Source organism: Corvus kubaryi, unplaced genomic scaffold (assembly GCF_017639235.1).
Source record: "Corvus kubaryi isolate FWS band 111438036 unplaced genomic scaffold, C.kubaryi_AGA036_p1.0 37322, whole genome shotgun sequence".
In the NCBI taxonomy this organism is placed as follows: Eukaryota; Metazoa; Chordata; class Aves; order Passeriformes; family Corvidae; genus Corvus; species Corvus kubaryi.
The window spans coordinates 152,381-171,364 of NW_024581101.1; the positions used below are offsets into that span (position 1 = coordinate 152,381).

Genomic DNA, 18,984 nt, shown 5'->3' on the forward strand with positions numbered 1-18,984 from the left:
TTTGTTTGGTTGGTTGGTTTTATGTAACCATGGCAACATGTGGTGGATTTGGGGGCGTGGCAGGAATCACAGCAACAAGCCATGTGACATCGTCATGAAGGACACATCGGGGCGCAGCATGCAATCACAGTGCAAAGCAAGACAGCGTTGGGAAAAAAAATAAACAAGAGAGAAGGGGAAAAGCCAATTACAATTATAATTAAGGAAAAAACCAAAACATTCTCAACACTTAGTACATTTATAAGCAGAACAATGATGTATTAGACTCCGAGGGCCAAATTTCCAAAGGGGGGAGAGGATGGGTGTGCTAGCAAAAGCCCATGTCAGCTCGCACCCGTGGGGAGTTAGACACAGCCAGTGCACGTTCCTTTGGGTGGGGACATTTTGGCAAGCGCACCCTCCCGCCCGCCTGGGAAAGCTTGTCCCCTTCCCTCCCCACCCCGTCCCCGCCAGCAACCAGAGGTACATGATGCACTTCGCAGCAGCTGCCGCAGCCCTGTCACCAGGTCTTCTTGCCTCTCTCTAGCAGGGACAATGTTTCGGCATGGGACAGAGCTGGAGGCATGGCAAACGAGCGGCTGGCAGACTGAGCTCTCTCTGTACAAATTCAGCATGCTTCCTTTCCACCCTAATTCTATGTGATTTGGCAAAACTCCCCTCTTGCGGGGTGGGGGAGATGAAGAGGGGATGGGACAGAGAGGGAAAAATACACAAATGCATCTGAACAGCTACAATTTGCAGGAAGAGCATCCAAAAGAACAACACGGCAGCAGGGAGCTTTGGCAGCCTCCTGAAGCTGTGCGTCCCACAGAGCACGGTGCTGGAAGGGATGCTCTGGTGCACACATGGGCATTCCCCAAACCCGAGAGGGTTTTGCGGGGCCGAGAAGTCCACAGGAAGGCCCAGCCATCCCCACAAACATGTGGTGGGGAAGCAGACTTGCCTTCCCCTCCACCCCAGCAGCCACGGCCAGCCCCAGCATGGAAGGAGCGTGTGGCTGTGGCTGTGCACACTCTGGCCATGAGATGTTGGAACGTGTGGGTTGGGGTTTCCTACAGGCAGAGCTGTATTTGAGGGACTCGGCTCCTTATTATGCAAGCGATGTGTCCTCCCTGCTCTATAGAGATAGGCAGGTTCAAGAGCAGAGTGCTTAGCCATTCATGCCAGAGCTTCCAGACCTGCTCTTGGAAAGCCTTGCACCCTCCCCAGGGCTCCTGCTTCTCTCCCTCTGACTAAGGCAGGCACACACCTGGATGCTGGTAGTCTTGCATAACCTTGGCTAGAGGATGAAAGTTCAGCTTTCACCCACCCTGCTGTGCTCAGCAGCTGTAGACAGAGGGGAAGGTCCTCAAAGGCCTGCAGAGGTTTCAGTAAGACCCAGATGCTGAGCCTGAACAGAGTGGATCCCTGCAGCACTAATGAGCACATACTCAGACCCACTGCCTCCCTGCATCCCACGTATATCTGCAGTGGTAACTCCCTATGATCTCCTGTACCTGCACACCTAACACTGCCCTACAGAGATGACTCTCCAGCCAGTCCATGGTCCAAATCCTGCTTCTCTCACTGTACAAGCAGCACCCTGCTCTGGCAGGGGGGCTGACCCCAGATGTGTTCCTCCTTAGCACCTTTGTTAAACCAATCTCCTAAAATATCCTCAGAAGAACAACTAAAAATCCAAACTTAAGTCTGCCTGTTGCTTGATACAAAATAAAACAAAATAAGCCAACAGGATCCTCCCATTGCTATTTCCTTGTGTTAGATGACAATGACTTAAATAGGTTGTAAAGACATTTAAGTGACAGATTCTTGTCTCTGAAGCAGAACTAAATAGGGGTGGAAACACATCACCTTGGATTCTCTTATTATAAGTCACATGAAACACTGCACTGCACAGAAATTAAAAGGGATACAACCATTTAAGCCTCAAAGAAGACAGCAGATAGACAATCACACCACTCAACCACCCAGGTTCTCACTGATGCATACTAACTTGCAATCTCTTTCAGATAAGGAAAAATTGAGAAGTTTGTGTAGAAAAACCTACCAACGCTTGCAGTGGGTGTCATGCACAGAACTGACCCTGCACACCATGCATGGAAGCGTGGAAAGATGAACAAAAGGGATATTTCATTAGTGAAGCTTCAGTGTTAGATATCACTTTAACTAAAAAGCAGGTATTCTCCTTGCAGCATTCAATATTTAAGCACATGCAAACAAATTCTGCATATTGGTAGACAAATAGTTTAAACTCAGTTTTAAGAGATCATAGCAAACCAAATTAATTCTTTAATTCTTGAGTAGTAGAGAATAAACTCCTCCCACCTTGGTATTATATGACACGATTAATCCCAGAAATCTGGGTTGTTTGGGATTTCTTGGGTATTGGGTATGCTGATTTCTTTCTGATCATGTCAGCAGAAAAAACACTGCCCTTAGAAGAACGTCACACTCATGTTAAAACTGACTTTCCAAAAGCAATTTACTCCCTCAAGCAGGGACTGGGATTCAAAGTCTCTAGTTTAAGCTGAAAGAGGCATTTATTTTTCTGGACTTGAAAAAATTGCAGTGGTGATGCTGTTTTCAAGAGACAGCCTGACTCCCCCTGCCATGGCAACCCATGATGTTGATCTCTCAACAACTGAACAGGAGATACTAAGAAAAGCAACAGCTCCCTTCCCCTCCCCACGGTGAGGGCTGCAATGTGCCACCTCTCTGCTTTGCTTTCCTGAGCGCTGCCAAGGCCGAGCCCAGATCTGGAGTCTGATGTGTAACATAAATTCATCACAGATCCATCCTCTGACTGGAAATTTGCTGCTCTGCCCAGCATTAATGTCTTCAGAAAAGAGCAGATGACAGTAAGCAGCCCTGTTATGCATCAGCCCTGCAGTAATTTCACTGCCATAAGACCAGCACCACAGCACAGCAAGTACAGCTGGGTACAGCTGATTTATGGTATTCCATCAGAAATGCATGTCCTTATGTCGACTTTGGCAACTGCGACCTTGAGGAAGAGAAGTGTGTAGCCAGCTGGGGGACCTGGCATTCCCCAAAGTGCTTCCTGTTTTCTGTTTTGTGCTTCCTGAAGAAGTATTTCACTTGGCATCTGACAGAACTATTGTAAGGTCAGCTCAGCCCAGCCCCTCCAACACTTTGCAGAGCACAAGGTAAAAGGCTACGACTCCACCTCTCCACATGAGAATCCACTTCCCTGGAAGAACATCTTGGCAGCTGCTGAGTTCTAAGTGCTTCCAAGGGCTGTCATAACAGAAAGGCCACATAAGCACAGGGTTTAGGTCCCCGTTCCCTGGACCCACACTCCACCTGAGAAAGTTTGCTCTCAGGACAGGATTGTCTCTAAAGCTTTTCCCCCGACCCCAAAGAACAACAGGGCCACAGTGCAGGTTCACTGTGTGTTCACCTCCAGGGGTCAGCCCAGAGGAACACTTGGTGTATTTTTGGAAACATCATCTGACAAGTAAATACAGCATTAAACATTAAAAACACTGGGCATTAATTTTCTTATGATGCTCTGAACGATAATAATGATACTAAAACACGAGGTATCAACCCTGGAATAGTCCTAATTCAGCCACTTATAATACTTTCCACTCTAAGCAGGTTTTGGTTTTCATTTGACTGCAGTTAATTTGCCAGTCAGAAGTCAGTCACATCTGCCACATTAATATTTCCAGTCCTATAAGAATTACTGAACTGTATCTTTCAATTTAACTCTGAGACCTTAAAGGTACAATAAAAGCTGGGAGTTAAATTGCTTTTAAAAATCTTAGGGTATTGTACTGGTCAAAAGACAAGAAAGAGGGAAATATATGCCTTTAAAGAGGATTATATAATCTGTACTTACTAGAGACTAACCTTTCCCTCTATAAACATCACAGCTGCTGCAATATGTAGGTCAGTAAGATACAAGCTCAGGAAGGTGCCTACAGGCTCAAGAGAGCATGCATAGAGGTCCATAAGACACTTTAACATGAGTCCATAAGACAGCTACGCAAGAGTCAAAGAATTAATTTGGGATTAACCAGTTGAACCATAAGGAGAAAAACAGAAAATGTGAATTCAAGAAACATGCAGACATTTTTCTTAGTTTGACTGCTTTAAAAAAACCCCAAACCACACAAAAAGGGCTAAGAAGGATCTTTACATGTGAAAAGCTCTAAACTGTAGTAGGTGAAGGGAAAAAAGTCAAACAACAAATGTTAATTTTTCATCCATTTTTAACATGAACCTACACACCAATACTCTTTTGCTAAGGACTCTTACAAAACTGCTCATTAGCTGAACACCAAGGTCACAAAATAAACCATGATGGTGGGGAAAGCGAGGAGACACTTACCTGTAGGGATGAATGTAGGCTGTTGCAACTGCATGTTGGCTAGAGCCTGTTGGTAGTGGAAAACGCTTGGGTTAAAGACTGTGGTGGCACCATTGTTTTTTTCAAGTGCTGGCCTCTTTGGTAAAGGTTGAAGTGCACCAGGCGGCAGGGCCTGTGGATAAGGAGTCATTAAAGACACGTGAAGTAAATGAAGGGGCCCAGATGTAGGTCAAGCATGCAATAAATAATAGGGGGTCTTGGCTGCAAATCACCTGCAACTGTATCAACTTAGCAAGACAGGAAAGAGAAGAGCAGCTAAGTCACAGTACGAGTAGAAACAATAGCTTCACTAGGTAAGCAGTTAATAAATGCACCAGGAGGAAGGACAGAGTCCAGAAGGAGGAGGGATGCTAAGGAGCTTTTCAGTAGGACTGACTTGGGTACAGAGGGAGAAAAAAGCACAGGGAAAAGGAAAGGGAGAGGTGATCACCTGGACAGGATGCTACAAAGAGCATTGCAGGCAACAAGCATTAAAAACCCCCAAACAAACAGGAAAAATATAGTAGATGACTATTTAAAACCCATGAAGATTAGCATAAGCAACAAATGCCATGGAAAAAAAAGGGATGCTTGCCTCTGGTTCAACACCTGCCTACATGTATGTGTGCATGTGTGGAAGCATGCACACTGTGCAGCCAACCCATGTGTCCAGATGGTAAAGCTGTAGCTGTTGTCAATTACACACATAACATTACATTCACAGTAAAAAGCATTTCCATTTGTTAGTAGAGAGGCTGAGCAACATGGTCAAGACCAGGCCTGATTCTCCACTGCTCACACCAGAGGCACAGCCCACCAGCAGATTTGGACCAGCTCCCACTTTACAGAAGGTGGCCTCCATCAGTCAAATACTGCTCACTTGTTATTAACAGTGGAAAAAGCCATTGACAAATGCCTTCTTTTCATTCTATCACACCACAGGCTTCTTCCAGGCCGTCAAACCTGTTTCATGATCAGACTTGGTAAAAAGCATTAACCCAACTCAGGAACTTTTCTCAGTGAGTTACTCATCATTCACCCAAGCATGTCTCAACAGCAAAGCAGTATGTCAGGTTCTTTGGAGACAGGAATGTTTCTAATGATTTACAGGTTTTCATTGTACCCAAGTAAGAAACCACATTTTTTTCTTCACATTGTGATAGAAAAGGGTCCTTTTTAATTATTCCCCACAGTCCTCTTCCATGTAACACTCCCATTGACATCAATGAGATTTAAGCACGTGGAAGTCATGCAGAAGCAGGTAATTTCTGACTAGTTGTTAGTCTGTATCATGTAGCAAAGCAATGGCTGAAAAACAGGGTTATCACTCCTACTTTTATTTTAATAGGTCACAAATGAATAGTAGGTAACGGAGAAGGTTTGGCTAATGAAGGGTTAAAGCTACAAACACAGTACTCAGAAGAAAGGATACAAGTAAAGATATTTTAAAGCCTTATGAAGATCAACACACAACAAGAGCGTAAGTGAAAGCTTGCAACAGTTTGTCGCTATCTAGAAACAGGTTTTCACTTTAAATTTTATTTGCTATAGGAGACTGCTCATCTGAGAAATGTTAAGCAACATACTTCCAGGCAAAACATTACTCCATCCTATCTCTACTCACATGGTGGCTTTTGGGTGGTTTTAATATTAAAAAAGAAAATTAGAAGAAATTGCATTTGCAAAACTGCCCACAGACATGCACACATCCTTTGCCTATGCTAGCAGGCATCCATTCTCAGCATTAGGATATAATCTTCCCAGATTTCTTCTGGCTCCTACCAAAAGACAGCAGTCAGATGGGACAATATTCTCAGACACAAACACCAAAATCTTTTACTTAAGATCCACATTTTAGGATGATGTACCAGTTTTCATTTCTAAGTAAGCTTTCATTGGTATCTGTATTAAATCTGCCTGTATCTACAACTCATCTGTTTAATGATGGCTATATGAATGTTCCTCCAGGCATGGGGCAGATCTGCAGCTTACAGAGTCTGGAGTAGTTTCCTGTACATCACAGAGGTTTTACAGCTTTACAGTGACTGAAGAACTTGCTACTTAAATTAATGCCCCTTATGGTATCCAATTGCTAAATAATCCTTTTCAGACACTTCCAAAATCTGCCTCAGAAGAAGAATTTACTAATTACAGCAAAGCAACTGTGCCAGGCACATAATGGACTTTTGACTCCCTGCTTCTTGGCCAAAGGCTGTTGCCACCCCAAACCCCAAAATGGTAGTGTCAAAAGCAGAACAGCTGAAGGCTTTTGAGACCTTGCTGTGATGTCCCGGCACTTCCTAGGACAATTCCCAAGACCAGCACTGCAGTCAGAGGGAGCATACAGACACCAGCAGGCCACAGGGATGTCAAGACACATCAGACTATCCCATTACCTCTCCAGCATCACCCTCCCTACTAACCTGCTATAGCCCCTTGGGAGCAAGGGAAAGAAAGGGGCTATAGCAGCCTCACTGTTGCTCCCTCAACAGCACCCAGCTGGAGAAACACAGATAAATGCAGTATTTCCAGAGTGTTCTAAAGAAACAAGCACTCTGCAGCAGCTGCTGTGCCATCTGAAGTCCAGCTCTCCCATGTGGGCTCTGTGGGCACAGGAGCCAGGAACCCATCTTGATCTGCTTCTGGTTTGACACAGCCCTGTGGGTCACCCCTCCACCCCAGCAGCTGGAGGAGTGTTCACACAGGATCCATGAAGATGTGCTCCTGCTGTTGCCAACCGATCTTATTTTAGATACTAAGGTGCAGGAGGGCCCAGGGAGACAGAAGGATCTGGCTTCAGCCCTTCTCCAGCCCTTGTGCAGAGGTAAGAGCCTCAGGCCAGGAGCACACTCACTGAAAGGCATCTATAATGCCTTAAAGACGCATCTAAAATTGCACATGATGAAGCTGGGCTAATACAGGTTCTGCACCCGGATCTGGCAGGGTCACAGGATCACACAAATGTGTCTCATTTGACATGGGCTACAATTTTTGTATCACTCAAGACCTGCAGGAATTGTAGCAGCTCTAGGGGATACATTATTTTTTTCTCCCACTATGTCCTGGTTCTGAAGGAATCCCACAAGCAGAATATACAACAAGCAATGGAGACTCCTCACCACCAAATTCTGTAGCCAGTGTCTCCCCACTGCAGCAAAGGAATTAGACTAAACCCTTGTAGCAAAGAACTTACTTGATGAATTTACCTCATGCAGCTGCTTGTGCTTTCCCTCTGGACAAGCTCTGACCACCACAAATACAGCAGCAGCTTTGGACAGTAACTTTTTCTGACTTTATTTTTTTCCCTGTGCGTCTGTGTGCACACATGGGTATGCAACCCTTGCACCAGCATCTGGACATCTTCACCAGTGAAATGGTTAATTCAGTTCAGTATCCATGTGATAGTCCTGCACTGATCCAAATGAACAATTTCCCCTACTAAAATGCCAGGCAGACTCTCATTTTTGGGCTGGGAAAGCCACAGTCCTGCTTGAATGAGCATCTGAACAAAGAGGCTTGTGCCACTTCTCTCCATGGCATGGAAAGCAATTCTTCAGCAAGACTGACAGATAAAAACACACTGCATGCCAAAGTCAGAATTTCCCACATGCGCGTTAACAAACCTCTCGTTATTTTTCACAAGACAAGAACTGGATTAATTCTTTGCAACAAACAATTTAATTGCACCTCAAAGTTCCCCTTAGATCTCTATCTCCCAGGACCAGATCACACTTTCACTCTTCTGCACTCAGCAAAGAGGGGCTGGGTCTGCTGCCAGGCATGACAAATACAGAATGATCTGAGAGAGGGCACCCATTCCCTGGCAAGCAGCAGAAGCAATGTGAGCAGTGTCCTCTGAAAATCATACATGCTCTTATCACTCATGAATGGTTCAGTAGAGGTGACATATTCCAACAACTGGCTGCAAACCTTTAGATGTGTCAGAGCAGGAGGACTCGGACAAGTAACTTCTCTTGTAGGGTTTGTTCAGTGGGGGAGTACTTATGGGCTCTCCGATTCTCTGCCAGACCGTGTCTCCTCAGAGTGGTGGCTCTTGTAGAGGGCAGCGAGACATTGTGCAGGTCCGCCTGTGCTGGCTTTGCGGCTGTGTCTTTGCCAGCTGAGCAGAAGTGAGAGGCTGCGACATCATTCACAGCGTCATTCCACCACTGCTGGCAGAAGCTGGGCCCTAGCAAGGCTTCCCACTGCTGCTGCCTCAAACTCTGATAAGGAAACCTCTTGACCACTTAAACCCAAAAACAAGTCTTTGGAGAGGAAGGGGAGCAGGTCAGCTTCTCCTTTCTAGCTCTGGGAATGAGAAGCAATATCAGCTTGATGGTTTCACAGCTCCTCTATGTCCACTCTTCCCTCTCCCTGCTATAGCTGGGCAACAGGAGCTTTTTTTTTAGAATGTATTGTATCCCTTATTATTTGGGAAAATGGGAAGGAGTTGTCTTCTATGGAGCCAGGACTGACAGTACTGTGAGGATGGCTTTTGCCTCACTATGAGCATCATAAAGCCAAGTAAAACATATTATTTGAGATTCATAAAACAATCAAAGACAGCTTATATAACGACAGCTTGCAGGCAGAAGCTCGGGGAGCAGATCCCATGCTTAAGACTGAAGCAAAAGGCACCCAGAGGGAGGTCCGTCCCTTTGTTGACACTGTCCCACTGGGGAATGAGGGGATGAACCACAGACAGAGCTAGCTGAAGGGACAGCCATCTCCCCAGCTTACCCAATACATGAGCCAAGTCCCACATTGCACCTGCTTCAGTTCCCAGCACAGATCCCTAAGAATGCTATTTAGCCCTCTTCCCTCTAAATCTCAGTTAGGCCCATTACACAGAATATCCTTGTGCAGGGCAGTTACCAGCATGGCACTGCCAGACAAGACTGTGATGTTGGGAATACAAAGAAGTTACTGGATCTGTCCTGCAACCACCCAATCCTCTGGCATTTACAGCACCCTGCAGACCTAATGAGCTAAATTCTCTAATTCTCCCTGAAACATTGCATCTTGTGACTCCAAAGTGTTTGGAAAAACAATTCAAAATCCAGAGCTGCCTCCCCGCAAGATTATTCACTGTCTCCAAAACACATCCAGGCTTCAGGAGGCAAAGCTCAGATATTAATGGATGGTGTGTGGGGCACAGGATTGGCATGTCTGAATGCACACTGAACATTTCTGGCTGGGATGGGCAGTCTCCCCAGGCACTAACACCACAGAGCAAGAGCAGAAGGCTTTCATGCAGACTAAGATGGTTACATGCAAAGCGAGAAGGTGAAAGGTCCAAGTACCAGGTCAAAGGTTGCCTCGAGCGGTCGCTTCAGTGATCTGACAGCTGGCTGAGTCTTAATTAGCAGGCAGCGAGCACATTGATGGCAATGGGCCGGGGAGGGGGATCAAGCACAGTAACAAAAACAGCAAGCAGAGGTGTGTCAAGAGAAAGCAGCAATTTGGGGAGGCGAAGAGAAAAAAAATTAAAAAGTGAATGCATTATACAAGATATTAAAAAGACGAGGCACGCACAACATGGGGTGGCTGGGTAATTACCTGGCCTAGTGGCAAGTCAGTTATTTTGCCTCAATAAGTTTTAAAAGTAAAGAAATGTCATCACAGGACATGTGCTTTGGAGCTTCATCACATCGGCTGGCACATCTGGGCAGCAGCACTCAGGTATTAGCACCTGCACAGGGACTGGCACTGGGCTCCAGCCCTCATGCTGCAGCTACACATCATGCAGAGGCCAGCAGAGCACTCATGGCGATAAGAAAGACCACTGGAAAAGGAGGGAGCATCAAGCACATGCTTAAGTGCTGTCCTGGGACTGAGCCTTACCCAGTTCATCCAGTGCTGCACTAACTTCAGTCAAGCAGGAGTGAGTAAAGCTACTACTTGTGTACATCAAGTAACTGCAGGATTGGGTCCCTCAGAAATGCTGAATTTAGATTTGAAGTCATTCCAAATCTGTTTTAGAACGTAGACCCATAGCCTGGCATCTGTTTGTCACTCCAAGAAAATGGAGCACCTTTCTTTCCTTTAATAAAGTCTTACACCTCAACAGGTAGAGTAAATGCATCAAACCTTGAAAAGTCAGTGAATAATGTAGGCTGTTTTGGTAGCAGGGGTGATGCAACAAGCCATCAATAAATATTTTAAAGGTTCTAGTTAGCAGCATACAAATAGGGTTAATTACATTTTTAAGAGAAGCCAGCAGGATGAATAAAACATGCCTTGGCTTTGGTTAAGTAGCAGTGTCCTATATAATTAGTGAAAAAATAAAGATTCAATTGTGAAAAACATAAGAGTTTTATTTCAGAAGGTTATTTTTCAACAGACCTGCACTCTTATTTCAACAACAATAAAAACAGTAAGAAAACTAATAAATAAACTCTGCAGGACAAATAAATACTGCAGTATAAATTAATTGTTCAAATTACATTCCAGGTAATATTGATACTACAAGGAGAGCACTTGCTTAATTTCTAGAATTGCCCTGGCTCTGCATTAAATTTCATAATGAATTAAAAGCAACCTCCTTTACTATCTTAAAAAAAAGAAAAAGGTATTTAGAAAAATTTTAGTAGCCTTAATAATAAATCAAAGAGGAGGTAAGAGCTTTTTCAATATTAATTTTTAAAAAAATTAAGAAATCATAGAAGCGATGGAAGGGACTTCTAGAGATCAGCTAGATCAACACCCTGCTCAAAGCAGGGTCAACTACAGCAGCTTGCTTGGGACTCCATTCAGGCAGGTTCTCAGTATCTCCTAGGATGGAGAATCCTGTTGTAGTCTTTGTTCTTTCTTTGGTAAATAAATTTTTATTTATGTTTAAATGGTATGTCCTGAATTTCAATTTGTGTCCATTGCTTCTTGTCTTTTCATTAGGCACCATTGGGAAGAGTTTACCTCCACCTTCTTTACCTCCCACATCAGGAACTTATGTACATGGGTAAGCTCCCCTGGGCCTCTTCTTCCCTCCCCAGCTCTCTCATCTCTGGAATAATAGGTGCCATTGAACCCAACTCAACAGAATGGCAAACATTTATATAAGCTAGGAGTCACCTGGTAAGTCTTCCTTGACTCATGTTCAGAACTGTAGATATAAGTAGTCAGAATTCAACTTAAAATGCAGGTGGGACCATGTCTTCCAGGTCCAAAGCATTAAACAGGTCAGGAAGTCACCCTTGGATTGTGTCTTGTAATTTCACTAAGTCTTGGCAAAGGTATCGGACACAAGTTTGCTAAGCTCAAGCAACTGGTATCACCCGCTTTTTGCAGAGAACAGGCCAGGATCTCCCTGAAAAGGATGTACTATGTATTGAGGAAGCTGAACTGACCCCTATGAGTCAGCCAGGGAAGGCGTTGGGCGCTGCTGCACTTGCATTCATGTCACATCACAATGTCATGTCAGCAAATCACAGGGTTGGGCACCATGTCCCTATCTGGTGAGATGTACTGTGGCACTGAGGGCTTCATGCTGTGGTGAGAATGGAGACAGGATGAAGAGATGGGATGCATCTTGCACATGCTCTCAGCTCTCTAGTCAGCCATTTACAAAGCTCTCTACTTTTCCACAAATGACACATGAAATCTCTTAGCAATGGAAATGTAGCTTGAGAAGAGCTCTACTTACCATTGCAGCTGCAGCTGTCTGGTTCACCTGGTGTTGAGCTGCCTTGATTTTGGCTTGCAGGTGTGCAGGGGGATGAAAGTACTTGCATTTCTCCCTAGAGCATCGACCTTTGATGTAATCCATGCAAACTGTAACAGTATTTTCATTTGTGTCTATCATTGCAATATCTATAGGGTGAGCATAGCGGCAATCATTCTCACCACGTGTGCAATTTCCACGCTGAAACTCTCGACAAACCTTAAAAGAAAGTCACGTTGTTGAACAGAACATCAAGTTACTTTTCATTCAGTATTTTCAATACATAGTTCGGTTGGCCACATTAAACCATGCGTATATTCTAAATCCATGCTCATCTGGGGCAACACATATATCAACAGACAGAGGGGCAACTGGCGCTACTCACAACTGCTTCAGGGGATGAAAAAACCCACAACGCTAATAAGGCCAATTATCAAATGCAAGCGAAGTACAGAATTTGTGCAGAATGGAAAGTGACTCCAGAAAATCAGTGTCATTTTGACAAAGCTTTTGCAAGTCAGGATTCTTCCCCTGACTTAAATGTTAATAACTCTGCTATTTGTGTCTCACCTGGATTATGCATTTGTTGTGGATCACACTCTTGGGTAGGACATTTAATTCTAAATGTTACATGCTGCTGGCTATTTGCAACAAGTACTTTTTCTTAAATAGGAGGTGCCTCTTTCACATAAATAGTCTCCCTTCCCTTCACAATAAAACCCCGACCCTGGCATTACATGACTGCACATCTGATTACATAGCAATGTGTTTGAAGGTGTTGTCAAAATTACTAGGTGTACTAGGATTTTGCAGATTCTCTTAAGTTATGACCACTGAAGCATCAGAGGCAGAGGAAAAGGTTCCACAAAAAGTCTGCAAGGTTTCTTGTCCAAGGAACTGAGAGAAGATCTTGAATAATATAGCAAGTGCTGTAGCTCATGCACCATTGTGCAGTCAGACTGAGCGTGGGGAAAGATGAGACATCAGCAAGGCAAGATAAAATATATAACACAAAAAAATGCGTTTTGAAATTACACCCTTCTCCACTATCTTCCTGTGTTATAATTTACACCTGCAGGGGCCTCTGACTTCAGGTCCTCAGCCCTTGTCTCCTGCAGAGTCTCTGCTTAGGGTTTGAAAGACATTTACAACTCCTCCACCACTAAGTCCCAGCATGTCCAGCCAATTGGGGAGGGAGAGATGTCTTTCCAATGCCCCACACTCATCACTCCCGTCAGTGTAATGCTTAAAGCTTTCTGTAAAAGCTCAATAAGCCCAGCTCTACAAAAGGGAAACGTCTGCTAGCTCCAGAACATCTCCCACCCAGTAAAGTGTAAGGGCAGTCCGTCTACTTGGGTTTTTTTGGGTCGTTTTTTTTTTTAAGCATGGAAGACCACATACAAAAAACAATCCTAACCCTGCTCTAATAGCCACTGATATCAGAAGAGTGAGTTTTCCCAAATTTCTGAGGATTTGGGAAAAGGTCCCGCAAGAGCGTCTGCTCTGGCGGAGAGCAGCAGCCCTGCATTAGGAAAGCTGCGAGTTAAACTCTGTACTGTGCTGCATCAGGTCATTTTAGCAGACAGCAACAGTTGGGACCACATGTACTGTTCATCCCTGTCAGCACTACTGTATCAGACGTCCAAATACCTCCAGTTTATCCGTACGCATCAGTTTCTGCCCAGCAGAGCCTCCTGGTACTGTAACAGCAGGATTTCCGGAAACCAGGACAGGAGTATTTGGTAAAAGCTCTGCAGGAACCAAGCCCATCCCAGGAGAAACATGACTCAGGTAGGGACTAAAAGCCATTGTGGGGCTTGTTGCAAGTGATGGAGTCACAGGAAACGTTGTCTGTGTATAGAAAGAGGGAAAACAAAGTATTAGTTAAAAAGCTCTGGCTTGGATTACCCATCAAAGCCTTGCATCACACTTCAATCCTTTTAGACAATTTGATTAGCCACATCAAAATGCTGTGCTCTCCAGTCTATTCATTTATTGCTATTTATTTGCGATCCATTCCCTTCTCCTGACTCACAGATTTGTGACTCATCCTGAATACAAGGCATCTTGATTTGTCAGATCAAAGCATATTGATGATCTTTATAGTTTAATGACACAATTAAGGATTTCATGCCAGCAATTAGGGCAGGCCCAAATGAAACAGACTTCTCATTCCCAAATTAACGTCTCAGCTTCTTTATGCCTACACTGCAATGCTGTACAGAGACTCCAAGGTAAACTGCAGCTTCAGGACCTGGAAGCAGGTAACTCCGTTAGCTGCTCTGCTGCATTCACTATCAGCCTGCCCTGAGCTCCATGTTAGCACGACCAGTGTGCCTCAGGTTAGGCCAAAGGCATCATTCAGTCATGTGAGGTATCTCTACTGCAGTATGCTCGGTGGTCAGGCATCCTGCACATCTGGGGTTGGTTTCAGAGTGCAAACACACTCCAGGCAAAAGCCATTTTGCAGAAAGATCTAAGCCTGCGCTCCATGTGAATGGCAGCAAGAGGACACCAAACTCATTAACGTCACAACGTGCCAAATCTCATGGCTTTGGCAAGAGCAGGCGAGTCTTGGGCTTGGAATAGCAATGATAGCATGTACCAGATGAGATGGCTCAGGTGGACTAGTGCAAGGTCCAAGACCCCACCTGTGCTACAAGGAGCCATGTTCTCCTTGGGACAGAACAACATGCCAAAAAGATCTCAACCACTTTAGGTCCCTACCATTGTGTTAGGCAGGTCCTCTGAGTGCAGCAGAGCTTCTGTGCAGGGGACCAGAGGTGTTTCCCTAACCTGAGCTGCTCCAGCAGAGCTTCTCTGGAAAAGGAGCTGCTGTGCTGGCAGGCAGGTGAGCACAAGGCTCCTAAGCAGATGCTCAGTTTAAAGTCTGTGACTAGCCCCTATAGCCAGGGAGTCTGTGAGGTTTTAAAGCACAAGATCCAAAGTATTCTTGGGAATTAAACCAATTCCAGCTGATGAAAAACTCCATCTGCCCCCACTGAAAATGAAAGCATGCATGGCAGCACACCTGCTCCTATAGCAGGGGCTTGAGCAGCCCCCAAGGAAAGCAGCCTGAAACTTGCAACCATTTTTATTTTCCTTCCTGTCACCTGTTCCACTGTGAACTCTGAGTTTCAGTTAAAGCTACTCACATTGCCAGGTGTCCATGATACCATCCTTGGGAGCTACAGGCTCTACTTGGCAATAAATACAAGTGTGCTTACACAATGGCCTGGGGCAGTTTTTTGGCCACACACATCATTCCCACCTTTCTTTCGTTTTGCTACTTCTAAAAGAAACAACATATGGGCAGTGTGTTCCTCAACAGCATCTTCATCCTGGTACTTTCATACTTTGCTTATTGTGATGTGGAAGAAGTTATCCCCCACTAACACCAGCCAACTCTCCTAACCCAGCTTTAGCTCAACAATTCCCCGTCCTATGGTCAGCGACAGCAAGCAGCTCCCAAGCCGATAGGAAAGGGAATCGTTGACAGAATATATCCCATTTTCTCCTCCTCAGTGAGAAGACACAGCTTCCTGCATCAGTGGTGCTGGATGCCTGAAGTGTAGCAGAACCAAATAATTCTCTCTCTGGGAGGGATTTCCAATTTTTCTTCTTGGGAGCCTTAGTCAAACACTGCTTTAACTGTCAGGACACTTTAGCCACTAAAGCCAGAGATCTCCCAATCCACAGCCCTTTATTAAATAATTTTCTCCTCTCTTTCAATTCTCTGTGGCTCCCAGACATTTTATACCTTTTGCTGATAAAAAAATCTCTTAAGGATTTTCAAAGCTGTGACTCCCTGAACACTTTAGTGAGAAGGCAGCATCCATTAGACTGTTTTCTTCTGTGTGACTACCAGTAATTACAGTGGTATCTGCTGAACTTCCGTCATCTTTTGCACCATAAATGCTATTTTAAGGAGCTTCTCCAGTCTGGCCAGTCTGCACAGGTTACGCGAGGGCCTGACATTTTGTCAGCATTTGTTTTATGCACCCGTAGTAGCCCAAACGTTGAAGTACATATGGCTTGCACAAATGTGTGGGCAAACCTACCCTATATGTTTTTAGCATAATAAAATATAGCTAATATAGCAGAAGAATCCTGACTGAGCAGGTATGGCAAAAACATTGCTCCAAAATTCCAGGAGATCCTTTAAAGCAGGCTTCTCCTGCTTGGGTTCAAACACAACCAGAAGCCAGGCCAAGAACCTCGCTGGTTTCTGAGACAAAGGGAAGATGTTCCTCCCACTGCTGAAGGAGGGATTTGTGCAGAATGGGAATGCTGGGGGCTTGCAACACCACACACTGAGTAAATTCACCTGAAACATTCACTAAGAGATGATACACCAGCCTCTTCATCAAAGCTACTACAAAGGTGAAAGCAGGACCTGCTCCCTGAAACACAATCTCCATCTCCCTCAAAAGCAGTCCCTCTTCTCACTGGGAGCAATCAGCAAGGGCTAATGGATCCAAACCCAAGCTGAAGCGCGTGGAGAAAAGATGTGCATGAGGAACAACTGAGTAATGTGATCCACTTGCAACCCTGGAGACCTGCAGAGTGATGCTTGTAAGAGCAGGATGAGTTTTTATTGCTGCTGCTGTTTGTTCAACCATTTCTGTGCCCTGACAGTTGCTGCTGTGTTCCCAAGGTTTCATAACTGCTTCTTCTGCCCACCTGCACCACGTGCCTGCTTCTCTGATTGGAAGTGACAGTTGTGCTCCACACCCTGCCTGCAGGCTGGGGCTGCCGATCCCAACCAAGTGGGTGCGAAGCCAGGGAACAAGCAGACTACACTCAACACATTAAACATACAAGAGCTGGGGTTTTAAGTCTGGAGTGTGTGAAGCACTCTGAAAACTGTGCCTTTGTGAGCTGGTACCAGGGAGCTCTGTATTTATTGTGGCTGATGAGGGGAAAAGATGGGCTGTGCTCACCGCCAGATCTGGCTGCCTGTCTTGGATTGGGAAATCCAGTCTGGCTCATGCATCAGTATCAGTAATAGGAGTGCTGCCAGCCAGTTCTCTCCTCTATGTCTGTGCAGGTCCTCCATGTCCTCAGGGAATTTGAGCAAATTTCCTCCTTGCAGCCAGAACCCAAATGCAATTTTTACTCCAAACAGCACTGCCCTCCTCAACATGCCTCCTGTCCACCTCTTGTGACAGCTGTGCTGCTTTTGGCTGAGATACAGGTGATTTTCTCCACAGTAGCTGGTGTGGGGCTGTGGTTTAGATTTGTACTGGAAACAGCATTGAAAATTCAGGGATGCTTTTGTTGTTTCTGAGCAGTGCTTACACAGGGTCAAGGGCTTTTCTGCCTCTCACCCCATCCAACCAGTGAGCTGACTATGGAGGGCAGCACAAGGAGTTGAGAGGGGACAGAGGACAGCTGACCCCAACTGACCCAAGGGATATCCCAGACCAAACAGCATCATGTTCCTGATATAAAGCTGTGTGAGGAAGAGGAAGGGAGGAACAGGGGACATGCCAGAGCAATATTATGGCTGTACACTAAAAAACCAAACTCTCAACTTAATTGTTGGTGTGCTTTAGGGCAAAACAGAAGGATTGAAAGTATCAGCACTTACTCCTGCTGCCCCCCCTTAAAGCTCTTGCTAATTCAGGAAATACAGAGACAGGTTTCCTTGCAAATTAACTTTTATACATCACAGAGACACTACCAGTAACTCCTGTGCAGAGGGAAACAGGTTACAGTGCAGCAGCAAAGGGTTCAGGCTGGTAGCAGCTCACAAGACTGGTTTACTGAGTATTGTATTAAAATGCTTGTAATAATAGCAATAATTTTTAAAAGCTGAAATGGTTGTTTTCAGAACACATCTCAGGGGGAGGGTTGCCAAGGACTTTGACAGCTCTGAGCTCCTCATAGACCTCAAGCATGGAAGCTGGTGGGTTGAAGGTGTGAGCAGAGAGAAGGCACCGTCCCAGGGAGGGACATTTGTCACCAGTGGTGGCAACAGAACCTGGAACAGCTGATTTTGTTAACAATCTAGAAGTTGCATTTGATTTGCCTAGCAGAAATTGTGCTAAAGCTAGAGAAGAAACACAGAGTGGGTGTGAAGAGGAAGGCAGAGGAGTGGTTGGTGTTTTGTCAAACACAAGCTCTGTCTCAGCCAGGAAGTGTTGATTTTGAGTTACCTCAGACCCTAAAAAAGGGAAAGCCTGAAAATGAGAGGCCCACTGTAAATACAGAGGTGTTGATAGAATGAAGGAGGGGAGACAGGTCACCACTAAGGAGCTATATAAGGAAAGTGCACAAAAAACAATGGCAGCTTACAGTCTGGTAACAGAAACTGAAGATAAAGATCTCATACTGACAAGACTGAAAACCTTGATATTAAAAACGTTATTGATGCTGTCAGAAAACCCAAAACCCAGTGTTCTCCTCCAATGTAACTGCATGGGGCTGGCTGGCTGCAAAGCCACCCTCCAGCATGAAGACTGAGCATGCTGGAGTGAATCCAACAGGCCACAGCATCCAGCTACTTATACAGATGCTCATTTCCCCAACCAGACTGCAAAGACACTCTAAGTTCAAAGGATCTCTCATTTGTGGGCTGCTGTAGTGTAAAAGACAGGTGTTAACACCCCACAGCATTGTCTCTTGGGAGATACCACCTCCTGGGTGGGCCAGGGTACGTATGTTTATTCATTCCTAGCATGCCTTTGACTAGAGGCTGAGATATAAATCAGGTTTTTGCTGCACAGAACAAATGCCTGTGCAAAGCACCTGTCGAAATCGGCTCCAGCACTTGCTCCAAGCATCACTAGTCAAGCAAGTTGCTCACCCTCTGCTTTAATCCCTCCTTCAGCACCAAGGAGTGGCAGCAGGATCCTGCTGCCCCAGGAGGGAACAAAGGGCTGGGTTAAAGTCTGGGCTGTCTTCAGGGGCATGGGTGACTCAGAACTATCAAGATAGTCCTGTC

The 18,984-nt window shown here is 45.2% G+C and overlaps 1 protein-coding gene across 12 annotated transcripts in view; it reads right to left on the reverse strand.

Annotated features, from left to right (window-relative positions):
• Positions 1–18,984, reverse strand: part of MBNL3 (muscleblind like splicing regulator 3) — a 94,526-nt gene that overhangs the window by 10,863 nt on the left and 64,679 nt on the right. For 10 of the 12 annotated variants that reach the window (XR_006016268.1, XR_006016267.1, XM_042029129.1 and 7 more), the window contains 4 exons: positions 13,686–13,886; positions 12,018–12,254; positions 4,358–4,508; positions 2,048–2,083 (listed from right to left, as the gene is read on the reverse strand). Coding sequence is in view for 9 of the 12 variants with exons in the window: in XM_042029129.1 (XP_041885063.1) it covers positions 2,048–2,083; positions 4,358–4,508; positions 12,018–12,254; positions 13,686–13,886 (625 nt within the window). In the remaining 3 variants the exon portion in view is untranslated. The remainder of the gene's footprint in view (positions 1–2,047; positions 2,084–4,357; positions 4,509–12,017; positions 12,255–13,685; positions 13,887–18,984) is intronic. The other 2 variants (XR_006016269.1, XM_042029133.1) reach the window with 1 other exon arrangement.